Source organism: Schistocerca americana, chromosome 3, assembly GCF_021461395.2.
Source record: "Schistocerca americana isolate TAMUIC-IGC-003095 chromosome 3, iqSchAmer2.1, whole genome shotgun sequence".
Taxonomy (NCBI): Eukaryota; Metazoa; Arthropoda; class Insecta; order Orthoptera; family Acrididae; genus Schistocerca; species Schistocerca americana.
The window spans coordinates 38,131,247-38,156,731 of NC_060121.1; the positions used below are offsets into that span (position 1 = coordinate 38,131,247).

General features: G+C 45.2%; 1 protein-coding gene across 1 annotated transcript in view; it reads left to right on the forward strand.

Moving 5' to 3' along the window:
* Nucleotides 1–25,485, forward strand: part of LOC124605242 (transient receptor potential-gamma protein-like) — a 175,990-nt gene that overhangs the window by 99,321 nt on the left and 51,184 nt on the right. The window contains exon 3 of the mRNA XM_047136796.1: nucleotides 20,712–20,973. Within this exon, the coding sequence (XP_046992752.1) occupies nucleotides 20,712–20,973 (262 nt within the window). The remainder of the gene's footprint in view (nucleotides 1–20,711; nucleotides 20,974–25,485) is intronic.

Genomic DNA, 25,485 nt, shown 5'->3' on the forward strand with positions numbered 1-25,485 from the left:
CAGTGCTAACATTGGCGCCTCTTCTGATGTTAAACCTATTACTTCAAAATCATTCTTAACCGAATCCAGGTATCTTCTCCTCGGTCTGCCCCGACTCCTCCTTCCCTCTACTGCTGCATCCATGAGTCTCTTGGGTAACCTTGCTTCTCCCATGCGTGTAACATGACCCCACCATCTAAGCCTGTTCGCCCTGACTGCTACATCTATAGAGTTCATTCCCAGTTTTTCTTTGATTTCCTCGTTGTGAACACCCTCCTGCCATTGTTCCCACCTACTAGTACCTGCAAGCATCCTAGCTACTTTCATATCCGTAACCTCAACCTTGTTGATAAGGTAACCTGAATCCACCCAGCTTTCGCTCCCATACAACAAAGTTGGTCGAAAGATTGAACGGTGCACAGATAGCTTAGTCTTGGTACTGACTTCCTTCTTGCAGAAGAGAGTAGATCGTAGCTGAGCGCTCACTGCATTAGCTTTGCTACACCTCGCTTCCAATTCTTTCACTATGTTGTCATCCTGTGAGAATATGCATCCTAAGTACTTGAAACCGTCCACCTGTTCTAACTTTGTTCCTCCTATTTGGCACTCAATCCGTTTATATTTCTTTCCCACTGACATTACTTTCGTTTTGGAGATGCTAATCTTCATACCATAGTCCTTACATTTCTGATCTAGCTCTGAAATATTACTTTGCAAACTTTCAATCGAATCTGCCATCACAACTAAGTCATCCGCATATGCAAGACTGCTTATTTTGTGTTCACATATCTTAATCTCACCCAGCCAGTCCATTGTTTTCAACATATGATCCATAAATAATATGAACAACAGTGGAGACAGGTTGCAGCCTTGTCTTACCCCTGAAACTACTCTGAACCATGAACTCAATTTACCGTCAACTCTAAATGCTGCCTGACTATCCATGTAAAGACCTTTAATTGCTTGTAAAAGTTTGCCTCCTATTCCATAATCTTGTAGAACAGACAATAACTTCCTCCTAGGAACCCGGTCATATGCCTTTTCTAGATCTACACTCCTGGAAATGGAAAAAAGAACACATTGACACCGGTGTGTCAGACCCACCATACTTGCTCCGGACACTGCGAGAGGGCTGTACAAGCAATGATCACACGCACGGCACAGCGGACACACCAGGAACCGCGGTGTTGGCCGTCGAATGGCGCTAGCTGCGCAGCATTTGTGCACCGCCGCCGTCAGTGTCAGCCAGTTTGCCGTGGCATACGGAGCTCCATCGCAGTCTTTAACACTGGTAGCATGCCGCGACAGCGTCAACGTGAACCGTATGTGCAGTTGACGGACTTTGAGCGAGGGCGTATAGTGGGCATGCGGGAGGCCGGGTGGACGTACTGCCGAATTGCTCAACACGTGGGGCGTGAGGTCTCCACAGTACATCGATGTTGTCGCCAGTGGTCGGCGGAAGGTGCACGTGCCCGTCGACCTGGGACCGGACCGCAGCGACGCACGGATGCACGCCAAGACCGCAGGATCCTACGCAGTGCCGTAGGGGACCGCACCGCCACTTCCCAGCAAATTAGGGACACTGTTGCTCCTGGGGTATCGGCGAGGACCATTCGCAACCGTCTCCATGAAGCTGGGCTACGGTCCCGCACACCGTTAGGCCGTCTTCCGCTCACGCCCCAACATCGTGCAGCCCGCCTCCAGTGGTGTCGCGACAGGCGTGAATGGAGGGACGATTGGAGACGTGTCGTCTTCAGCGATGAGAGTCGCTTCTGCCTTGGTGCCAATGACGGTCGTATGCGTGTTTGGCGCCGTGCAGGTGAGCGCCACAATCAGGACTGCATACGACCGAGGCACACAGGGCCAACACCCAGCATCATGGTGTGGGGAGCGATCTCCTACACTGGCCGTACACCACTGGTGATCGTCGAGGGGACACTGAATAGTGCACGGTACATCCAAACCGTCATCGAACCCATCGTTCTACCATTCCTAGACCGGCAAGGGAACTTGCTGTTCCAACAGGACAATGCACGTCCGCATGTATCCAGTGCCACCCAACGTGCTCTAGAAGGTGTAAGTCAACTACCCTGGCCAGCAAGATCTCCGGATCTGTCCCCCATTGAGCATGTTTGGGACTGGATGAAGCGTCGTCTCACGCGGTCTGCACGTCCAGCACGAACGCTGGTCCAACTGAGGCGCCAGGTGGAAATGGCATGGCAAGCCGTTCCACAGGACTACATCCAGCATCTCTCCGATCGTCTCCATGGGAGAATAGCAGCCTGCATTGCTGCGAAAGGTGGATATACACTGTACTAGTGCCGACATTGTGCATGCTCTGTTGCCTGTGTCAATGTGCCTGTGGTTCTGTCAGTGTGATCATGTGATGTATCTGACCCCAGGAATGTGTCAATAAAGTTTCCCCTTCCTGGGACAATGAATTCACGGTGTTCTTATTTCAATTTCCAGGAGTGTATAAAGAAATTCCCTGTTCCACTCACAACACTTCTCCATTATTTGCCGTAAGCTAAAGATCTGGTCCTGACAACCTCTAAGAGGCCTAAACCCACACTGATTTTCATCCAATTGGTCCTCAACTAATACTCGCACTTTCCTTTCAACAATACCTGAGAAGATTTTACCCACAACGCTGATAAAAAAGAGATACCTCTGTAGTTTTACAATCTTTTCTGTTTCCATGTTTAAAGATTGGTGTGATTACTGCTGTTGACCAGTCTCGACTCCCAGGCCATTTCAATTATCCTGTGTAGCCATTTAAACCTGACATTCCACTGTATTTGATGAGTTCCGACTTAATTTCATCCACCCCAGCCTCTTTATTGCACTGCAATCTATTGACCATTTTTTCCACTTCCTCAAATGTGATCCTATTTCCATCATCATTCCTATCCCATTCTACCTCGAAATCTGAAACATTACTGATCTCATTTTCACCTACATTGAGCAACTCTTCAAAATATTCCCTCCATCTGCCCAAGGCATCCACAGGATTCACCAGCAGTTTTCCTGACCTGTCCAAAATACTTGTCATTTCCTTCTTACCTCCCTTTCGAAGACTGCTAATTACACTCCAGAATGGTTTTCCAGCAGCTTGACCCATAGTCTCCAACCTGTTTCCAAAGTCTTCCCACGATTTCTTCTTGGATGCTGCAATTATCTGTTTGGCTTTGTTTCTTTCTTCAAAATAACTTTCTCTGTCTACCTGGGTTCTGGTATGTAGCCATTTTTGATACGCCTTCTTTTTCCTTTTACAGGCGCTCTTGACTGTGTCATTCCACCAAGCTGTTTGCCTCATCCTACTTTTACACACTACTGTTCCAAGACATTCTTTAGCCACTTCTAGTACTGTGTCCCTGTACCTTGTCCATTCCTTTTCCAATGACTGTAATTGACTACATTCAACTAACTGGTACCTTTCTGAGATCGCTGTTATGTACTTGTGCCTGATTTCCTTATCCTGAAGTTTCTCCACTCTTATCCTCCTACATATGGACCTGACCTCCTGCACTTTCGGCCGCACAATCCCAATTTCACTGCAGATTAAATAATGATCAGTGTCATTAAAGAATCCTCTGAATACACGTGTGTCCCTCACAGCCTTCCTGAATTCCTGATCTGTTATTATATAGTCAATGGCAGATCTGGTTCCCCTGCCTTCCCAAGTATACCGGTGAATGTTCTTATGTATAAAAAAGGAGTTTGTGATTACTGAGCCCATACTGGCACAGAAATCCAAGAGTTGTTTCCCGTTCCTGTTGGCCTCCATATCCTCTCCAAATTTACCCATAACCTTTTCATACCCTTCTGTTCGATTTCCAATCCTTGCGTTAAAATCACCCATGAGCAGAACACTGTCCTTGTCCTTTACTCCAACAACTACATCACTGAGTGCCTCATAAAAACTATCCATCTTATCTTGATCTGTCCCTTCACAATGCGAATATACTGACCCAATCCTAATTTTCTTGCTCGACACTGTCAAATCTATCCACATCAGTCGTTCGTTTACATACCTTATTGCAACTACGCTGGGTTCCATTTCTTTCCTGATGTTAAGCCCTACCCCCCATTGTGCTATTCCTGCTTTGACTCGTGACAGGTAGACCTTGTATTCTCCCACTACCTCTTCTTTCTCACCCTTTACCCGAATGTCACTAACAGCTAAAACGTCCAGCCCCATCTTACATGCAGCCTCTGCCAGCTCTACCTTCTTCCCAGAGTAGCCCCCATTGATATTAATAGCTCCCCATCTCATTACCATTTGTTTGCCAAGTCATATCTTAGGAGTCCCTGGTTTGTCAGTTAGAGGTGGGACTCCGTCACCTCCAAAGGTCCGAGGCATTTTGCTCTGGTTCTTGCCAGCATCATATTTAAAGTACCAGGGAAGCAGGTTGCTAGCCTTACTTGCCCCGAGTCCCATTGGGTTTTACCCCTAACGGCTGAGGGACTAACCGGTGGATTTGGTAGTCTTTGCCGCATGAGCACAAAGGTGACCACGACTCAGAATATGTCCGAGATGCCCAGCCTTATTCCAAAGTAACTGGTATCCCGATTGTCGGGACCACTTACTTGGTCACTCATACGTTTCCCGTGGTTCATGAACTAGGACATGACTACTGGAACCCACACCATGAACCATTCCGATTTCATATACATAAATATACATTTTTTTTTTCTTTTGTGTATGACGAAATTTCGGCTGTAGACCATTTTCTTTTTTTTTTTACATCCTGAACTTGAGTTCAGTTTGGTGTAGTCGCAAATACTATGCTTAAACCCTGAATGAACGGTGAGAGTGATGCCCGATACCAGTTCGCAGTTTTCATGCGACGTCTCAGAGTTGTAAATATGCCATTCATCGTAAGTATATTTTGGTTAATATTACTAAGTCAGGGAACAGAACAAACAAAACTATTTGCAGTTGTGTATAACTTCCCTTACAACGGAAGGACTGTCCAGTTTTGCTAGTTTTGTGAAAATAAGTGAAAATTTTAAACCCCACAATTTTTGATGTGAGGTGAGAACCATATTTGCAGCACCGTTTTCTTTACTGTGTAAAAGAGTTTCCGATGTAACCTACACCACTTCGGTATGCGGGGTGTAGGTCTCCCAGGGTTTCAGAAGCTGACTGCACGAAAACTACAATACGTACAGAAAACAAGCACGTGTCAATGGATAGAGCGTAGTTTTTAACTGACATTACAGGTGCACAATATTGGCACTGTTTGTGGAGCAGAAAACGTCAATACAGGCGGAACATGGAATGCGTGCAGTGGTGGGAAGTCGCAACGACGGCGGCCCGATCTGGAGGCCCGCCCGTGTGTGGAGGGCGCCATTTGTCCACGTGGCCTGCCTGACCAGCCCGCCGTGTAGTCGCGTGTCGAGGCGCGAACTAGGAGAGACTTTCTGTACACAGATGTTTAAGTATTTTCTGTATGTCTGCTTGTTTTCGTGTAATCTCTTCTGACACCCCCCCCCCCCCCCCCCCCCCCCGGTACTTACGAGTAACCTTGCATTCTCTATTTGGTTTCTATATACTATAGTAAATATCTTTTTCCGCTTTTACTCCCAGTTTTTGATCAAAATTTTGTGTATTTGTATGTATGTAACCTCGTATTTTCAACTTGCTTGCACCCATGAAACTACAATAAAATTACACTACTGGCCATTAAAATTGCTACACCACGAAGATGACGTGCTACAGACGCGAATTTTAACCGACAGGAAGAGGATGCTGTGATATGCAAATGATTAGCTTTTCCGACCATTTACCCAAGGTCGGCGCCGGTGGCGACACCTACAACGTGCTCACATGAGAAAAGTTTCCGGCCGATTTCTCATACACAAACAGCAGTTGGCCGGCGTTGCCTGGTGAAACGTTGTTGTGATGCCTCGTGTGAGGAGGAGAAATGTGTACCATCACGTTTCCGACTTCGATAAAGATCGGATTGTAGCCTATCGCGATTGCGGTTTATCGTATCGCGAAATTGCTGCTCGCGTTGGTCGAGATCCAATGACTGTTAGCAGAATATGGAATCGGTGGGTCCAGGGGGGTAATACGGAACGCCGTGCTGGATCCCAACGGCCTCGTATCACTAGCAGTCGAGATGACAGGCATCTTATCCGCATGGCTGTAACGGATCGTGCAGTCACGTCTCATTCCCTGAGTCAACAGTTGGGGCCGTTTGCAAGACAACAACCATCTGCACGAAAAGTTCGATGACGTTTGCAGCAGCATGGACTATCAGCTCGGAGACCATGGCTGCGGTACCCTTGACGCTGGATCACGGACAGGAGCGCCTGCGATGGTGTACTCAACGACGATCCTGGGTGCACGAATGGCAAAACGTCATTTATTCGGATGAATCCAGGTTATGTTTACTGCACCATAATGGTTGCATCCGTGTTTGGCGACATCGCGGTGAACGCATATTGGAAGCGTGTATTCGTCATCGCCATACTGGAGTATCATCCGGCGTGATGGTATGGGGTGCCATTGGTTACACGTCTCGGTCACCTCTTGTTCGCATTGACGGCACTTTGAACAGTGGACGTTACATTTCAGATGTGTTACGATCCGAGGCTCTACCCTCCATTCGATCCCTGCGAAACCCTACATTTCAGCAGGATAATGCACGACCGCATCTTGCAGGTCCTGTACGGGCCTTTCTGGATACAGAAAATGTTCGACTGCTGCCATGGCCAGCACATTCTCCAGATCTGTCACCAATTGAAAACGTCTGGTCAATGGTGGCCGAGCAACTGGCTCGTCACAATACGCCAGCCACTACTCTTGATGAACTGTGGTATCGTGTTGACGCTGCAGGGGCAGCTGTAGCTGTACACGCCATCCAAGCTCTGTTTGACTCAATGCCCAGGCGTATCAAGACCGTTATTACGGTCAGAGGTGGTTTTTCTTGGTACTGATTTCTCAGGATCTATGCACCCAAATTGCGTGAAAAAGTAATCACATGTCAGTTCTAGTATAATATATTTGTCCAATAAATACCCGCTTATCATCTGCATTTCTTCTTGGTGTAGCAATTTTAATGGTCAGTAGTGTACAAAAAAATTAAAAAAATACTTGTTACTCGTTATGTAATCTCGGTCTTTCTGTTCTATATTTTCCCTGGAGCCTATATTTTATTAGCTGTCACGGTACTCTCTCATGCACCAACCATTTTTCTCCGGCACTCTTTATTGAGTCATGTTCTGAGGTCATTGTAAGTCTGACATTTTGGACCCCTAACTCTTATTAGGAATTAGATTTCAGAAGTATTTATATGCCGCCTACGTATTTTTATATTTTTAACTCTACCTAGAAATCGGATTTCAGACATCTGTATACGTTGTTTTTTCGTTTTCGTGACTGTTCAGGTTTCAAAAAATGGTTCATATGGCTATGAGCACTATGGGACTTAACATCTATGGTCATCAGTCCCCTAGAACTTAGAACTACTTAAACCTAACTAACCTAACTAACTAAGGACATCACACAACACCCAGTCATCACGAGGCAGAGAAAATCCCTGACCCCGCCGGGAATCGAACCCGGGAACCCGGGCGTGGGAAGCGAGAACGCTACCGCACGACCACGAGCGGCGGACTGTCCAGGTTTCACTCCCCCACGTCGTTTCTGGTGTAGCTACGCATCTGTAGAATTTCATAATCTATTCAGTGTTAGTTTTGCTTTCCAGACTGACAATAACTGAAGCTTAGAGATATTGTCGGCCGGGGTGGCAGAGCGGTTCTAGGCGCTACAGTCTGGAACCGAGCGACCGCTACGGTCGCAGGTTCGAATCCTGCCTCGGGTGTGGATGTGTGTAATGTCCTTAGGTTAGCTAGATTTAATTAGTTCTAACTTCTAGGCGATTGATGACCTCAGAAGTTAAGTCGCATAGTGCTCAGAGCCATTTGAACCATTTTTTACAGGTATATTACAAATTTTTTCATACTATTTGTCGCTCTTGCAATATTAATGATTAATTAATTGACACATTAATGACCGGCATCATTATTACAAGAAGAGGCAAACCCAGCAGTTACAGTTGCAGTAAAATTCCTTCGCAGTCAAAGATGATGTCTGGCGATAGTGATGGCTCTGAATTCAGTACTCTCTCTTGCACTGCATGGTTTTATGAGCAAAATTATTATAATATTATGTATAGTGAAGCGAAACATCTAAAAAGAATTCGCTACGGACGTTACACTCGTAACGAGGAGTTGTAGCCTGTGATTTCCCCCCCCCCCCCCCCTCCTCCAGATTAGTTTGAATGAAGTGACTCAGATATTCCTCTATGATTAAAAACTGCCTTTGAGCATTTGCTGACAGTTCACACATCGGTAGCGTTGGAATTGAAGAACCTACTGAATTATCCTGGTATAATCTAATTTTCAAGTCAAAATCACGTATTTTCATTAAAAAAAGTCTATTTTATACTAAATTACTTAGAAAATTAATAAAAATGAATATTTTTTATTACGTCGTTCACCTACCATAAATTCCTTTTTTCTCACAAAAGATGAACGTAATAAAATAAATCGAATGACTTATGGTGAAAGAAAAAAGTAAATTAATAAATACATTCATCATCAAAAAGTCAAAAGTCCAGAGACCTTCCGCGCCGGTGGTCTAGCGGTTATAGGCGCGCAGTCCGGAACCGCGCGACTGCTACGGTCGCAGGTTCGAATTCTGCCTCGGGCATGGGTGTGTGTGATGTCCTTAGGTTAGTTAGGTTTAAGTAGTTCTAAGTTCTAGGGGACTGATGACCACAGTAGTTAAGTCCCATAGTGCTCAGAGCCATTTGAACCATTTTTGAACCACCTTCCGCGCTATATGAAGGAAATCCTCGGAGAGAATTTTCCAACTTCTCTGTTCTCATCTTCTCATCCTCCGTTTTTTTTCCCCTGAAGTCCTTTCTCAGCGATTTCCTAACAGCTGAATGTTTCCTAAAAATAACGCTGTCGGTTACCAGGTGGTTTCAAAGTAAGAGAAAGAAAGAAAAGGAGAAGAAGATCGTCACACTATTTTTTGAAAGAGAAAGTAATACTGTGGAATGTACGTGTAGGCGTGTTAACGGAGCTCGAAATAGCAGCCCGAAGAATTTGCTCGGCGCACTTCCGTCGCCATCGCTCAATGAGGATTAAGAGCAGCGCAGAGCAGCAGAGATGAGAACTTGGTCAGTTGAGCCGCCAGCCGAGGGGTGTACGCTCCAAAGAACAGGTCTTATTAGGAGTGTTAATGAAATTCCTCGAGATGCTCAAATATTTGCGAGTGATTACGGGGAGCCGAGGCACGCTAGGGGACGGTATTTGCCGTCCATATTTCATAGCGAGAGAACGAGGCGTAATTTGCTCTCTGGCGGCCATTAACTGAAAATGAGAGCGCAGTAAATGTCCTCACATTTAGTGACCGGCCGGAGTCTCTTGGTAACCCAAGAAAAGTGATTACAATAGGTGCTTCTGAGTCTTTACCACTAGAACAACCGTCTCGCGTAAGACATGACTCAAACTACACAACGGTTTCCCACCACAGTGTCAATCCTTAGCATACAAGCTCCACAATAAACATAAGCGTCTGTCCAGAAGTGCCAATGATAGCAAATGAAACGTCACGTCAATAATAACAGAGTCACAAAATTTTGTAATGTTTCGTACTGAAAACTGTTCTACTTAGTTTTAGCATATGTTGTCCCAGTGTGAAAGAGCTGGCTTTCATAACAGTCAAGTACTAGTGAGGTGTTTGATACGGGCAGCGACCAGTTCACACCAAGTGTGGCTCGTGGGGAGGGAAGAGTTCATCACTTGAGTGGCGAAAAGCGGTGTAATGAGCAAGACAAGGGCGCGGCTGCCACTTTGTCGGCGCAAGCACACGGACAGAGTGGAGAGAAACAATGCAAGGAAGTGTACCAACCTTGTAGTGAATGTAGACTTTTCAAAAATGGTTCAAATGGCTCTGAGCACTATGGGACTTAACTTTTGAGGTCATCAGTCCCCTACAACTTAGAACTACTTAAACCTAACTAACCTAAGGACATCACACACATCCATGCCCGAGGCAGGATTCGAACCTGCGACCGTAGCGGTCGCGCGGTTCCAGATTGTAGCGCCTAGAACCGATCGGGCACTCCGACCGGCAATGTAGACTTCTCGTAGTACTTGCTTACTAGACGAAATAGAAAAGACCCAAAGAAGAGCAGCACATTTCGTTACAGGTTAATCAAGTAAGCACGAAAGCGTCACAGACATGATCAACCAACTCCAGCGGCATACGTTGCACGAGAGGCGTTGTGAAAAACAGTGTGGTTTATTGCTAAAAGTTCCGAGAGCGTACGTCCCCAGAACACCCAACAAATATGATACAACGTATATATCGCGAAAAGATTGTGAGGATAAAATTTCCACAAACGACTCGCGACTGGAACTGAAAAGTGGTCAGATAGAGGAACACAAACTACCCTCCGCCACGTACCGCTAGCTAGTTTGTGGAGTATAGACTGTAATATCTCTTTATATTCGATGAATTAGTCTGATACAATTCTACCCATGAATGAAATTTACTAATTTTCTATCTTCATACTCGCAGAATCCATGCGCAAAGTACAGGGTGATTCAAAAAGAGTACCACAACTTTAAAAATGTGTATTTAATGAAAGAAACATAATATGACTTTCTGTTATACATCATTACAAAGAATATTTAAAAAGGTTTTTTTTTCACTCAAAAACAAGTTCAGAGATGTTCAATATGGCCCCCTCCAGACACACGAGCAATATCAACCCGATACTCCAACTCGTCCCACACTCTCTGTAGCATATCAGGCGTAACAGTTTGGATAGCTGCTGTTATTTCTCGTTTCAAATCATCAATGGTGGCTGGGAGAGGTGGCCGAAACACCATATCTTTAACATACCCCCATAAGAAAAAATCGCAGGGGGTAAGATCAGGGCTTCTTGGAGGCCAGTGATGAATGCTCTGTCACGGGTTGCCTGGCGGCCGATCCATCGCCTCGGGTAGTTGACGTTCAGGTAGTTACGGACAGATAAGTGCCAATGTGGTGGCGCTCCATCCTGCTGAAATATGAATTGTTGTGCTTCTTGTTCGAGCTGAGGGAACAGCCAATTCTCTAACATCTCCAGATACTGTAGTCCAGTTACAGTAGCACCTTCGAAGAAAAAGGGACCAAAAACTTTATTGGCTGAAATGGCACAGGAAACGTTCACCTTAGGCGAGTCACGTTCATACAGAGTTGTTTCCCGCGGATTCTCAGTGCCCCATATACAGACATTGTGACGGTTGACTTTCCCGTTAGTGTGGAAAGTTGCTTCATCACTAAACACAATCTTTGAAACGAAAGATTCATCTGTTTCCATTTGAGCAAGGATAAAATCACAGAAATCGATTCTTTTAATCTTATCAGCTGCAGACAGTGCTTGAACCAATTTCAGACGATAAGGTTTCATAACTAACCTTCTTCGTAGGACTCTCCATACAGTTGATTGTGGAATTTGCAGCTCTCTGCTAGCTCTGCGAGTCGATTTTCCTGGGCTGCGAACAAATGCTTGCTGGAAGCGTGCTACATTTACATCACTCGTTCTCGGCCGTCCAGAACTTTTCCCTTTGCACAAACTCCCATTCTCTGTAAACTGTTTATACCAACGTTTAATACACCACCTAGCAGGAGGTTTAACACCATACTTCGTTCGAAATGCACGCTGAACAACTGTCGTCGATTCAGTTCTGCCGTACTCAATAACACAAAAAGCTTTCTTTGAGCGGTCGCCATCTTAGCATCAACTGACGCTGACGCCTAGTCAACAGCGCCTCAAGAGAACAAATGTACAACTAAATGAAACTTTATAGCTCCCTTAATTCGCCGACAGATAGTGCTTAGCTCTGCCTTTTGTCGTTGCAGAGTTTTAAATTCCTAAAGTTGTGGTATTATTTTTGAATCACCCTGTAGTTTCATACAATAGCTATGCCATGAACGCATAATTATTCTTTGTAGTACTCTCTCTGGTGGTTGTTAGAAGAAAAAGCTTCCGAGATTGTCTTCGTGCCGATTAGCCTGAGCTTTGTTTGAAGAACTGTAATCTGATTATTGAGATTTATGACAGAAGATAACTGATACGAACTGTACGATTGAAAGGGAAATATATATATATTGCTCCTTCATACAAAAGGTGTGTATTTGACATTTGAGAATTAATGATATTCATCGATATATTGCGTAATTGTTAATCAGAAGGGAACTTCCGAAAGACTGGATACGAACCTGCGTTTAATAATCCAAGAGCTCTATTACTTCTTCGGAAGGTTAAACTTCATCAAAGCCAAATCTGAGGTTTCCCGACTGATTATACAACGCTCCAAAAAATACGAGGCATTTTATTTGTACAGATTAGCAGACTGCCGCAAAGCACGAGCCTGCAGAGAAGAAGAATCACCGCCTGATTTCAGTCTAACAAGTAAAATTTCTGAATCATTTTGAGTGACTGAGCTATGACTGTGTTTCCTAACATGAATGACTGATTGCTCGAACGAATTGAGAGCTACATAATCACGTAGATAGGAGGAAAAATTACAAGACGTAAATCTTGATGTAGATGTAGTTGGTGTTAGCAACCGTGGTGCACTGAGATGCCGCACAAGAAGAGTTATGCGGCAGCTGGAAGCACACGTGCTGTGGACGTCCGTCCGCAGCCGGAACGTCGCCTCGCGCAAACCGCCCACGCCGCCCGCGAGAGTCGCACGCGATGGGGTGGCGGCGCCACCGGGAAGAGGTGGTGATGACGTCTGGTGTGTGTGTGGGGGGGGGGGGCGCTCAACTGCGCGCTCATCACCAAGTACCAAGTTCTACACAGTCAACTTTTTCTTGCTCAAACCGATCTAGCCACTGTCACGAATGATGATGATGGTGATGAAATGATGAGGACAACACAAACACACAGTCCCCGGGCAGAGTAAATTCCCAGCTCGGCCGGGAATCGAACCCGGGGCCCCGTGATCCAGAGACAGAAACGCTAGCCACTGGACCACAAGGTGCGGACTCCTAAGAAGAGAGACGCCCGCCTAAGTAACCGTGCACGAGCGGAAGTTGTGACTGCAAGTTTTTAAGTCTTGTTAGGGAGTTCCTGCAGACCGTTCGTCGTGTCTGCAAGCCTTCGAGTCGTTCAATGAATACAGTGGCCGATAGACGGTGGTTATTCTTAATTAGAATCAGAACAGTGAATAGAATTATGTGGTTTGGACAAAGAAAGCCTGCCTAGAGACTTAGTACCGCCACGTTCGAACTGTCCTTCGAATACTACATCAAGACAGAAGATTAATTTTCTCCTGCCTTTAGTTCGGAGCACATTATATAGTTTGTGTACATGAAAAAGTAGTCCGCACAGGGCAGATACGCTAAACGTCTATTCTAAAATTGCTGTGGCACAGATAGGCTAAACCTGTATTCGACAATTGCTGTAACCGACGCTAGCAAAGTTGAGAGATGTATTTTACTATTCAGTATTATGTGTTACTTTCGTTTTGTATGTGTTGCCGTAGAACCCATGCATTTGTCCTACCAGGAAACTTTTGTTAGTCTTTTTGAGCAGCACCGAGATTTTCATCAACCTGGACGTCACAGTCCACAACAACTCTCTCTTCAGATTCTAGATTCCAAACACTGTGAAGCGAACATGGGAGCAACTTTTTTAACATCCTAGTATCAGAATTTCTTATTTGTTACATTCTGATTTACGTCGTGAGAATTATACAAGTACTAATTTCACACATTCTTATATTCTTCTGATTAAGAAATCGACGGTGCAGGACAAAACACATTGGAAGCCAAACAGTCTGACCTGAGAGTCTATCGAACGACTTCCGTTCCTCACACTTGAGCAAAGCTGGCTCCAACCCAAAGAATGATATAACTCACCATCATTACAAAGTCAGTTTACGAAATGTACCGGTCTTTGATACTTTCCAACCTAATTTCTAGGTTTTGTTGTAATCAATCACAAACCGAATCAAATCTACGGAACACGTCTTCTTTATACAATTGTTTTCATTCCTGTCGCAATATGGATGTATAAGTCCGTGCAACTTGTGTATCTTGTCTCAAATGAAATCAAATTTCACGATTCAAGAATTCATCTATAAATTTTCTCGGAATTTTGTAAACGATTCAGAAACACCGAAAATAAGTCTGTTTTAGAAATATAAGTAATTTCATCGGTAACATTTATATTGTAAATCAGATATAACTTTTCCCCTCCTCAAACGTTTCCGAAGAGTTAATGTTATTACTTTAATGACTGTATAATAACAGTTGATTACACTGAGTCAATTAGGACAGTTACGTGTGTCTCTAGAATCGTGACGGCAATCCCGGACTATGGGGGCGAGTGTGTGTGCGCTTGCGTTCTACGGCATACAAACGCGAGTGATCGTTCGCAAATTTGCAATTTTCATAATCTGATATAATTTGTGGTTCATTCAGGTGAGAACAGTTTTGTGAAAAATGGTAGTTCCGCTGCAAGGTAACCTATCAGTGATGCAGCCCGAGGCAGTATTATTTCGTTGTGGCGGTATTGTTTTAGATTGTACAAGTATCGGGAAGAGCTTCTCGTTGCTGGTTTGGACTTACTGAGACTCGCTAAAGCGATAACAGACATTGTCGGTTCACACGGAACTAGAGTATTTCGTACTGTGAGACTGTTTTGACTCTCGTAGTCTTGAGATCCTATTCCGTGACCTATCGCTTTCGAGAGTCCGAAGATTTTACAGGAACGAAACGCGAGGGGAAGTGGAGGCTGCATCAGGTACACTAGGAGTCTGTGTGATTGTTATGGGGCTCAAATCAATCAAGTTCAAATTTTTAAAATAAAAAATTTATAGCTTAGCGCCTGCGTCTTGCAATACAGGTGTGCGTGAACGGTCCTACTGTACGAGAGGAGGGGCGTGTTGAAACTTCAAGCTTCACTCTTCTGTTCTGCTTTGTTTCGCTTGTTAAGTCCGCGGCTTAATAACTGTTTACCCTGCACTGCGGCTCCAGTGGTATTCCTCTATCTGTTGACGGGCATAAAGTTCGTATGTGCGACAGTACTCTACGTGGCAGAACTCTGCGTGTTGCTTGCCACGCCTCCGCTCTTGTTGATAAGGGCGACCTAGACGTGGTGGCCAGTGGTTTTCGCTAGTATTTTGAAATTCCGTAGCTCAAAAACTGTAATAGACATTCAAATGAAACTTTTCTCAAATAATTAGTATATTGTGAACTCTATGTAAAAAAAATTTGAAAACCGTGGAATTCGTGGTGGAGTGAATACTGATTTTTACCTGAAGTACTGACTTACGTGCAATTTTTACTTTAGGTACACTGTTCTACCACACTATTCAAAACAAAAGCTCAAACCAATTTCAGTCTTGCTGTTTCGTGTATTTTAAAAAAAATGTCTTTTACAAGTCAATTTTTTCTCCTAATAACTGAAGAACATATGAAGGGTCCGGCTTACAATATTTAGTTATTAGTTATTCGGAGCTTGCACAAGATAAAGTAGCATGGAGAGCTGCATCAAACCAGTCTCTAAAGGGAAGACCACAGCAGAAACAGTGTGAATTGTTCACATAATTCCTCGATGTAGGGTATCTGCTGAAAAAGGTCACATTTGTTGAGATCTTGCGAATGTGTGGGCAGTGACAAAAAAATTGGCACCTAAAGGATTTAAACCTCAAAGAATTCATGACAGACTTATCTGTGTGAGCTCTTGCCCCATCTGACTAGAACCATATTCGGATGTGATCAGGAACCCTCTTATGAGTTTACTTTCGAAGGAAATTTGTTGGTCAGATTTTGACTGTCTGCAAATATAGCCGGATCAGACACGTCCTCCTAAGTTCACGCCACACTGCCACTCTTAAAAGGGACGTCTATGTGGGGGTCTCAGGTCTTTATCTATCAGCACAAGACGTGAGTGTCAAGACAAAAAGACAAACAGTGACGAGATTCGCAGCATGAAAATCAAATCGTTGGTCATCATTTCATGCATTCATTCTGAAAATGTTACGGTCTTGAGTAATCTTGAGACATCATTCACTGAACGGAGGACACGTTCTAACGGTGCAAATGTTCCCCTTACGCTGAAATCACAGGAATGCGATATCAGAAATGCCTGACTATGACTATCATTCAGCAAGTATTTTCTGCTGTTCCGACTGACGATGGGCCACCTGCTGACTGTAGGTTTAGAGCAGGACCGGTTTCTCTTAAGTCTTGCACCAACAGCAATAGTGCAACACGTCCTTGACCAAAGTTGAAGATTCTAGTGAAATTGATGCAGAAGATCTACGTCCCGTCAACATCATTAGAGATAGACCACAAGTCGGATTGTGGTGAGGTCGGGGACCGAAATCGGCCGCGCCCTTGCAGAGGAACCATCCCAACATTTTCTTTGGGCGATTTAGCAAAATCACGAAAAATAAAAATGTGGATGGCCGGATGAGGGTTTTGAACCCTCGTCCTTCCGGATGCGAGTGCAGTGTGGTGAACTCTGCACCACATCGGTCGGTGTAGTTACAGCGCAAGAATCATAATCAATAAAAAAAAAGTTTTGTTAATAAATGCATCCTGCTTACGAGACCGGAGTTGCATGGGTACTAAAAGAGCACTGCCTGGGGAACGACGTGCCTCCATGGAAGTATGTAAAAGTTAGGTAACACATGAGGTGCTGTTAATTAAAAACTGAAGAATCTTTTTTCCGCACCCTGCAACTCATCGTTTCGCAACTGGCTGTCATAAATTTTGTTCGCCGACCGAGACGATGAAGTGGGCGAAGGGGTCGTCGCCCGCAGCTGCAGAGACCAGAGAGAGAGAGAGAGAGAGGGAGAGAGAGAGAGAGAGAGAGACCCACCCACCCCTCCCCGCTCGCCATCCACATTTGCAAAATGGACAGGCGCAGCAGATTTGCAGAGCCGCGCCACCGTTAACACCCTCTATCGCGTCCTCTCTCCCCGCCGTTAAAAACCAATTACCGTAATGGTCGCCAAATGAAGAGCTCTAATTATGTGCAGTGTGTGGTGAGCCGCAGTGCTGCCAACCCCGGGACGTCTCACTGCTCCTCGCTGCAGTCGCGTCACGCAGAGCCGACGAACGAACTCTTCCGTCGGAGGTTTCTGGGTTCTGGGAGCCGTTCAGTTTGCCGTTACTTCCATCTCCTCGAAGGTTCCGCAGTACTCTGCCTTCCACTTGCCGAATGAACGGCATTTGTTAAAAATCCTTCAACTGAAGCTGCGTGATTTTCCACCGACACCTTGTCGCGAGTATGCTCAGACAAAGAACAACCGTGGTCAGGGAGCAAAAGTCCTACACTGGAAAAAAAAGTTGCACCTATCACTAAGAATGTGATGTCACTGCGCAAGAGAGTAAATGCTCTTAGGGTACGGTGGCAGTTTTCCTGTTACATAAAGAATGTTTGTATCCTGTCGTCACAAATACAACACATTTCAAGTGAGAGTGCTTTACGTGTGTCAGTTTGGTTGTGGAGACGCTTGCAGTGCATAGGCGACTGCGATGTGCACACCCAAGTAATTTTACAGTTTGAGATCAGAAACAGTTGGCTGAAAATGAAAGTGTTGGTGTGATGTTGTCATCAGTGTGTGACAGTCATTAAATTATTCTGTAGAAGAGTTACGAGACAGTTTCTGGTGACAAGAGTGCTAGTACTGCACGCTTATACCTCGACACGAACTGTAGGAGTGTGCCCGCCAGCAGGACAATTCCCAAGCGCACTAACCAACGCTACCTCTACCGTGTGGCCAGCGTGGGTAGCTGGCTCGTTGTGTTGCCATTTTACCTTTCCACGGTACATCGCTATTTCCTCCTGGTTCATAAGATGTAGCCATACACACTGACTGCCGTCTTTGTTGTTCAATCCAGCGGTCGCGGAGTCACTTGAAAGCAGTCAGATGGCTTCAGGGCGCGGAGTAGTCGCACAGAAGGAGGCAGTGACTACATCTGATCCTGCCTCGCAGATCGAGAAGAGGCTGCAGGCCTAGGAATTATCCAAGCATTTTCCAGACAGTCTGAGAACAATAAGTCGCGTGATTTGCCTCGTGCACCGCATCACACTAAGTGTTCAGCGTCTCTAGTCACACCCACGAGGGTTCTTCACCAGATGTTCCAAAATACGGAGACCACGTACAAAGAGGAACGTTTCCGGTATATAAACAGAAGATAGACCTGCAGAGAATCATTCTAGCTTTGACACGTGATGCAATGGGTAAATCATGCGACTCTGACAAAGGGAAAACTCTTATGATCCCGGGCATCAGAATGACTGCACAGCGCCGGCCGGAGTGGCCAAGCGGTTCTCGGCGCTACAGTCCGGAACCGAGCGATCGCTACGGTCGCAGGATCGAATCCTGCCTCGGGCATGGATGTGTGTGATGTTCTTAGGTTAGTTAGGTTTAATTAGTTCTAAGTTCTAGGCGACTGATGACCTCAGAAGTTAAGTCACATAGTGCTCAGAGCCATTTTTTTGGCTGCACCGAAAATGACAGAACATATGCGTTTTCTCTTAATGATGATCTGTCTATATGTTTAAAGTACTGAATCGTACTCTCTTTTGTCAAAACACATACAACTCACAACCTTCAACTGGGTGTTAAAAATCCATCCTGCGATTATCAGTGACGGCTTGGGGTCTCGTGCAATTGTGCCCCCACAACTACCAAACGGTTCTGTGTCCGCGACATTCTTGCGATTATTTCGGCTCCCGTCCTATGCCGAAACGAGTTTATGACGAGAACCACCCTGGAAATTGAGGGTCAGATTCGTCTGGGAAGAGTACACCCTTCTTTTTGTTCATGGTGTGACACTGATATTGCTAATTCTGCGTGACACGATGTCACACATTGATCAACATCCGACAAGCTGGCCAGGGTGAGGCGAGATGTTTGTTAACGCACCGTGTGTCTGCCTGCCGTGTCCTGTCAGTGTGCAGGGCGGTCGCGGTACTGTACGCTTAGAAGACCGCACAAGAAACTCTGCTGCAATTTTGCTTGTGCATAATAAAAATGTCATTCTTCTTCCAGTGCTACCCCAGTGGGATATTAGCACAATTTAACCGTGCCCTATGTATGTGTGTATGAATACGTAATTGTCTATAGAAACGCTCCTACTTGGATTTCCCACCGTTATTTACGAGTCTGCTACAATATTGCGGTGTTGGACACCTCTAAGGCAATCTGACAGTGCTTTTTCTTTCTCTGTCCCTTGTTTTCCAGTCATCAGTCTTCTGACTGATTTGATGAGGTACACCACGAATAACTCTCCTCCGCCAATCTTTCGGTTGGAGTACTGATCGCAACCTACACACATATATTTGCTGAAAGTATTCCAGTCTCTATCTTCATGTACAGTTTTTGCGATGTACAGCGTCCTCTAGTACAGTGGAAGTTATTCCCTGATATTTCGACAGGTGTCCTACCACCCTGTCCCTTCTTCTTGCCAGTCTTGCTCAGGTATTCCTTTTTTCGCCGATTCTGCAGAGAGCCTCCTCATTCCTCAGTTTATTAGTCCAGGTAATTTACAATATTCTGCTGAGCATCACATCTGAGATGCTTCGTTTCTCTTCTGCCCAGTTTTCGCACAGACCATTTTTTGCTACCACACAGTGCTCAACTGAAGATGTCCTTCGTCAAATTAAGGCGTATATCTGATACTAGAAGACTTTTCTTGACCAGTAATCCTGTTTGTGCCAGTGCTATTCTGCTTTTTATGGCCTCCTTGCTTCGTCCATCTTGTGTTCTTTTGCTGCCTGGGTAACACAATTCCTTAACTTGGTCTATTTCGTGATCGCCAATTCTGATGTGAAGTGCATTTCTTTGACCTTGGAGTCATTTTAATGTTACACACCACTTTAATATTGCGCTAGATATATATACGAGTTCGTATTTGCCTCTGACTTTCAACTGACTTAATGCAACTCGGTGCCATTTATATGCTTCATTTTAATACTTTGCCGTGATGGCCAGAGAGAGAGAGAGAGAGAGAGAGAGGGAGAAATGGGGCAGAAATCAAAATTGCGCTGCTTCCATCATCTTGGATTTACTTAAATTTCCCCTCAATTTTTATGTCTCCTGACAATGTCATCTTTGATTTTTATAGCTTCCCACCTTTTTTTAAAAAATTTCCCACCGTGCACCATCTTTGATCTTTAAATTTTCCGCCAGTTTCTAAATTTCCTAACACTTTATACACACAGCTACTGGCCTGTTTTCAACTTCCCACTGACGTGTTTGAATTTCCTGCCACTCGCCATCTTCGATGTTTTTAATTCTGGCAAAATGCGATTGCAGTATCACAACCGTGGTACTGATGGGTAGCAGAGTCTGGAAAAATGTACCAGATAGCTGGTACCTATACTTCTCCCCTCTACACGAAACATTGCATGTTGACACTGAGTCATTAAGGCAAATGTTACACTTTGATACTGATATGACTGAATATGATCTATATATAGAGTGTTCCTGACAATGCCTCGTATCACTGCTGGCACAGTACAGAAAGTGGAAGGATGCTCGAGGTCTTTTTTAACTAATGCGACCCTTTAGTAATCACAAACACGTTTGAAGCAGTTACGAAAATAGCGAAACTCGGAGAAGTCACTAAGGGCATCGCTAGGGCACGCGGTTGTTTTTGTATCGCTCTGTGTCGACGCGCGTAGCGAGTGCCGTCTGTGTGTCCGCAGGATGCTGCAGCGGGCGCAGGAGACGGGCTACATCAACATCAACTGCGTGGACCCGCTGGGACGCAGCGCGCTGCTCATGGCCATCGACAACGAGAACCTGGAGATGGTGGAGCTGCTGATCGAGTACAAGGTGGAGACGAAGGACGCGCTGCTGCACGCCATCTCGGAGGAGTTCGTGGAGGCGGTGGAGGTGCTGCTGGACCACGAGGAGACGCTGCACCGGCCCGGCGAGCCGCACGTCAGTAGCCGCCGCGTGAGCGCCCCCTACCCGCAGCCGCAGCCGCCTGTTAGTATGCCGCCCCACCCGGCGCCCACCCCCCCGCCTGCCGCCCCACACCTCACTCTGTCCGCAGCGCACCTGTCTGCTCTCTGTCTGTAGTGCTGGGCTGCTGCTTCACGCTGCATGGCTGTTCGTGCTCGCCATGACACTGACCACACACACACACAAAGAGAGAGAGAGAGAGAGAGAGACAGACAGACAGAGTTGCACACATGTCCCCTCGTATGTACAGGGTGATCAAAAAGTTAGTATAAATTTGAAAACTTACTAAACCACGGAATAATGTAGATAGAGAGGTAAAAATTGACACACATGCTTGGAATGACATGGGCTTTTATTAGAACAGAAAAAGTTCACAAAATGTCTGACAGATGGCGCTGGACAGCAAAACGTCAGTGACTGCGCATGACAATCGTGTATAAAAGGAGCTGTAATGAGAGAGAGAATCAGATGCGTCAGCAGTCGCGGCATGTTGACGTTACCTGAAAAGGCGCTTTTAGTGAAGCTGTATTGTCAGAATGGGGAATGTGCTAGTTCAGCATTACAATCTTATCGCCATAGGAAGGGGATTCGAACGGGTAAAGGTCCGTTGACAAATGCAGCTGTGGCGAAAATGATTTCGAAGTTCGATGCCACAGGTTGTTTAGACGATAGACCCCGTAGTGGCCGACCGATCACAAGGCGTAACGCTGTTGGGACAGTTCAGGAAGAAATGGAGACTTTAGTGGGTTCGTCTATGCACGGGGAAGTCAGCGTTCGTGCAGTCGCACGTCGCACCGGCATTCCATACACTACTGTTTGGTTGTCACTTAGGCGTACCCTCCGATGCTATGCGTACAAAATCCATCGGCATCATGAACTGTTACCTTGCCATTTAGTGAAGCGGAGGGCATTTGCGGTGTGGGCATTTCAAAAGATGGCGGAAGATGACGATTGGTTGAGTAACGTGTTCTGGACCGACGAAGCTCATTTCACGCTCCGAGCGTCTGTCAACGCCCACAACTGCAGAATTTGGGATACCGAAAATCCTAGAACTCTCGTGGAAACTCCATTGCACGACGAGAAAGACACGGTATGGGTTGGATTTGCCACATACACCGTTAGCGGGCCTTTTTTCTTCGAGATAATACGTGATTCTGGATTTGTAACTGCTACCGTGACGGGTGAGAGGTACGCCGATATGTTACAGAATCGCATCTCCAGCCTGGCTGATAAACATCTGCTTGAACGTACGATGTTTATGCAGGATGGCGCCGCACCCCATATTGCTAGACGCGTGAAAGATCTCTCGCGCGCGTCGTTTGGTGATGATCGAGTGCTCAACCGCCACTTTCGTCATGCTTGGCCTCCCAGGTCCCCAGGCCCCAGTCCGTGCGATTACTGTTTTTAGGGTTACCTGAAGTCGCGAGTGTATCGTGATCGACCGACATCCCTAGGGATGCTGAACGACAAGATCCGACGCCAATGCCTCACCGTAACTCTGGACCCGTGGTCTAGGGGTAGCGTCTTCGATTCATAATCAAAGCGTCTTCGGTCCCGGGTTCGATCCCCCCCACTGCCTAAATTTTGATAAATAATCAGCATTGACGGCCGAAGACTTCCGGTATAAGAAGTCAGCCTCATTCTGCCAACGGCCTTGTCAAAGGCGGCGGAGGAGCAGATAGAGGTTCAGGGCACTCACTCTCTTGTCCTAGGGGTGGGAAATCGCCCCTAAAGGCGGAAGAATCAGCAATGATCAACGACATGTGAATGCAGAAGGCAAAGGAAACCACTGCATTAAAGACACGTAACGTGCATCCACAGGACATGTGGCCTGTAATTGAAGAAGTGTCATGATGATCTCTCCATTGGCAAAAGATTCCGGAATAGTCCCCCATTCGGATCTCCGGGAGGGGACTGCCAAGGGGGAGGTTACCATGAGAAAAGGATTGAATAATCAACGAAAGGATAACGTTCTACGAGACGGGGCGTGGAATGTCAGAAGCTTGAACGTGGTAGGGAAACTAGAAAATCTGAAAAGGGAAATGCAAAGGCTCAATCTAGATATAGTAGGGGTCAGTGAAGTGAAGTGGAAGGAAGACAAGGATTTCTGGTCAGATGAGTATCGGGTAATATCAACAGCAGCAGAACATGGTATAACAGGTGTAGGATTCGTTATGAATAGGAAGGTAGGTGTGTTACAGTGAACAGTTCAGTGACCGGGTTGTTCTGATCATAATCGACAGCAGACCAACACCGACAACGATAGTTCAAGTATAAATGCCGACGTCGCAAGCTGAAGATGAACAGATAGAGAAAGTGTATGAAGTATTGAAAGGGTAATGCAGTATGTAAAGAAGGACGAAAATCTAATAGTCATGGGCGACTGGAATGCAGTTGTTGGGGAAAGAGTAGAAGAAAAGGTTACAGGAGAATATGGGCTTGAAACAAGGAATGAAAGAGGAGAAAGACTAATTGAGTTCTGCAACAAGTTTCAGCTAGTAACAGCGAATACCCTGCTCAAGAATCACAAGAGGAGGAGGTACACTTGGAAAAGGCCGGGAGATACGGGAAGATTTCAATTAGATTACATCATGGTCAGACAGAGATTCCGAAATCAGATACTGGATTGTAAGGCGTACCCAGGAGCAGATATAGACTCAGATCACAATATAGTAGTGATGAAGAGTAGGCTGAAGTTCAATACATTAGTCAGGAAGAATCAATACGCAAAGAAGTGGGATACGGAAGTACTAAGGAATGACGAGATACGTTTGAAGTTCTCTAACGCTATAGATACAGCAATAAGGAATAGCGCAGTGGGCAGTACAGTTGAAGAGGAATGGACATCTCTAAAAAGGGCCATCACAGAAGTTGGGAAGGAAAGCATAGGTACAAAGAAGGTAGCTGCGAAGAAACCATGGGTAACAGAAAAAATACTTCAGTTGGTTTATGAAAGGAGGAAGTACAAACATGTTCCGGGAAAATCAGGAATACAGAAATACAAGTCGCTGAGGAATGACATAAATAGGAAGTGCAGGGAAGCTAAGACTAAATGGCTGCAGGAAAAATGTGAAGACATCGAAAAAGATATGATTGTCGGAAGGACAGACTCAGCATACAGGAAAGTCAAAACAACCTTTGGTTACATTAAAAGCAACGGTGGTAACATTAAGAGTGCAACGGGAATTCCACTGTTAAATGCAGAGGAGAGAGCAGATTGGTGGAAAGAATACATTGAAAGCCTCTATGAGGGTGAAGATTTGTCTGATGTGATAGAAGAAGAAACAGGAGTCGATTTAGAAGAGATACGGGATCCAGTATTAGAATCGGAATTTAAAAGAGCTTTGGAGGACTTACGGTCAAATAAGGGAGAAGGGCCAGATAACATTCCATCAGAATTTCTAAAATCATTGGGGGAAGTGGCAACGAAACGACTATTCACGTTGGTGTGTAGAATATATGAGTCTGGCGACATACCATCTGACTTTCGGAAAAGCATCATCCACACAATTCCGAAGACGGCAAGAGCTGACAAGTGCGAGAATTATCGCACAATCAGCTTAACAGCTCATGTATCGAAGCTGCTTACAAGAATAATATACAGAAGAATGGAAAAGAAAATTGAGAATGCGCTAGGTAACGATCAGTTTGGCTTTAGGAAGAGTAAAGGGACGAGAGAGGCAATTCTGACGTTACGGCTAATAATGGAAGCAAGGCTAAAGAAAAATCAGGACACTTTCATAGGATTTGTCGACCTGGAAAAAGCGTTCGACAATATAAAAAGGTGCAAGCTGTTCGAGATTCTGCAAAATGTAGGGCTAAGCTATAGGGAGAGACAGGTCATATACAATATGTACAACAACCAAGAGGGAATTATAAGAGTGGACGATCAAGAACGAAGTGCTCGTATTAAGAGGGTGTAAGACAAGGCTGTACCCTTTCACCCCTACTCTTCAATCTGTACATCGAGGAAGCAATGATGGAAATAATAGAAAGGTTCAGGAGTGGAATTAAAATACAAGGTGAAAGGATATCAATGATACGATTCGCTGATGACATTGCTATCCTTAGTGAAAGTGAAGAAGAATTAAATGATCTGCTGAACGGAATGAACAGTCTAATGAGTACACAGTATGGTTTGAGAGTAAATCGTAGAAAGATGAAGGTAATGAGGAGTAGTAGAAATGAGAACAGCGAGAAACTAACATCAGGATTAATGGTCACGAAGTCAATGAAGTTAAGGAATTCTGCTACCTAGGCGGTAAAATAACCAATGACGGACGGAGCAAGGAGGACATCAAAAACAGACTCGCTATGGCAAAAAAGGCATTTCTGCCCAAGAGAAGTCTACTAATATCAAATACCGGCCTTAATTTGAGGAAGAAATTTCTGAGGATGTACGTCTGGAGTACAGCATTGAATGGTAGTGAAACATGGACTGTGGGAAAACCGGAACAGAAGAGAATCGAAGCATTTGAGATGTGGTGC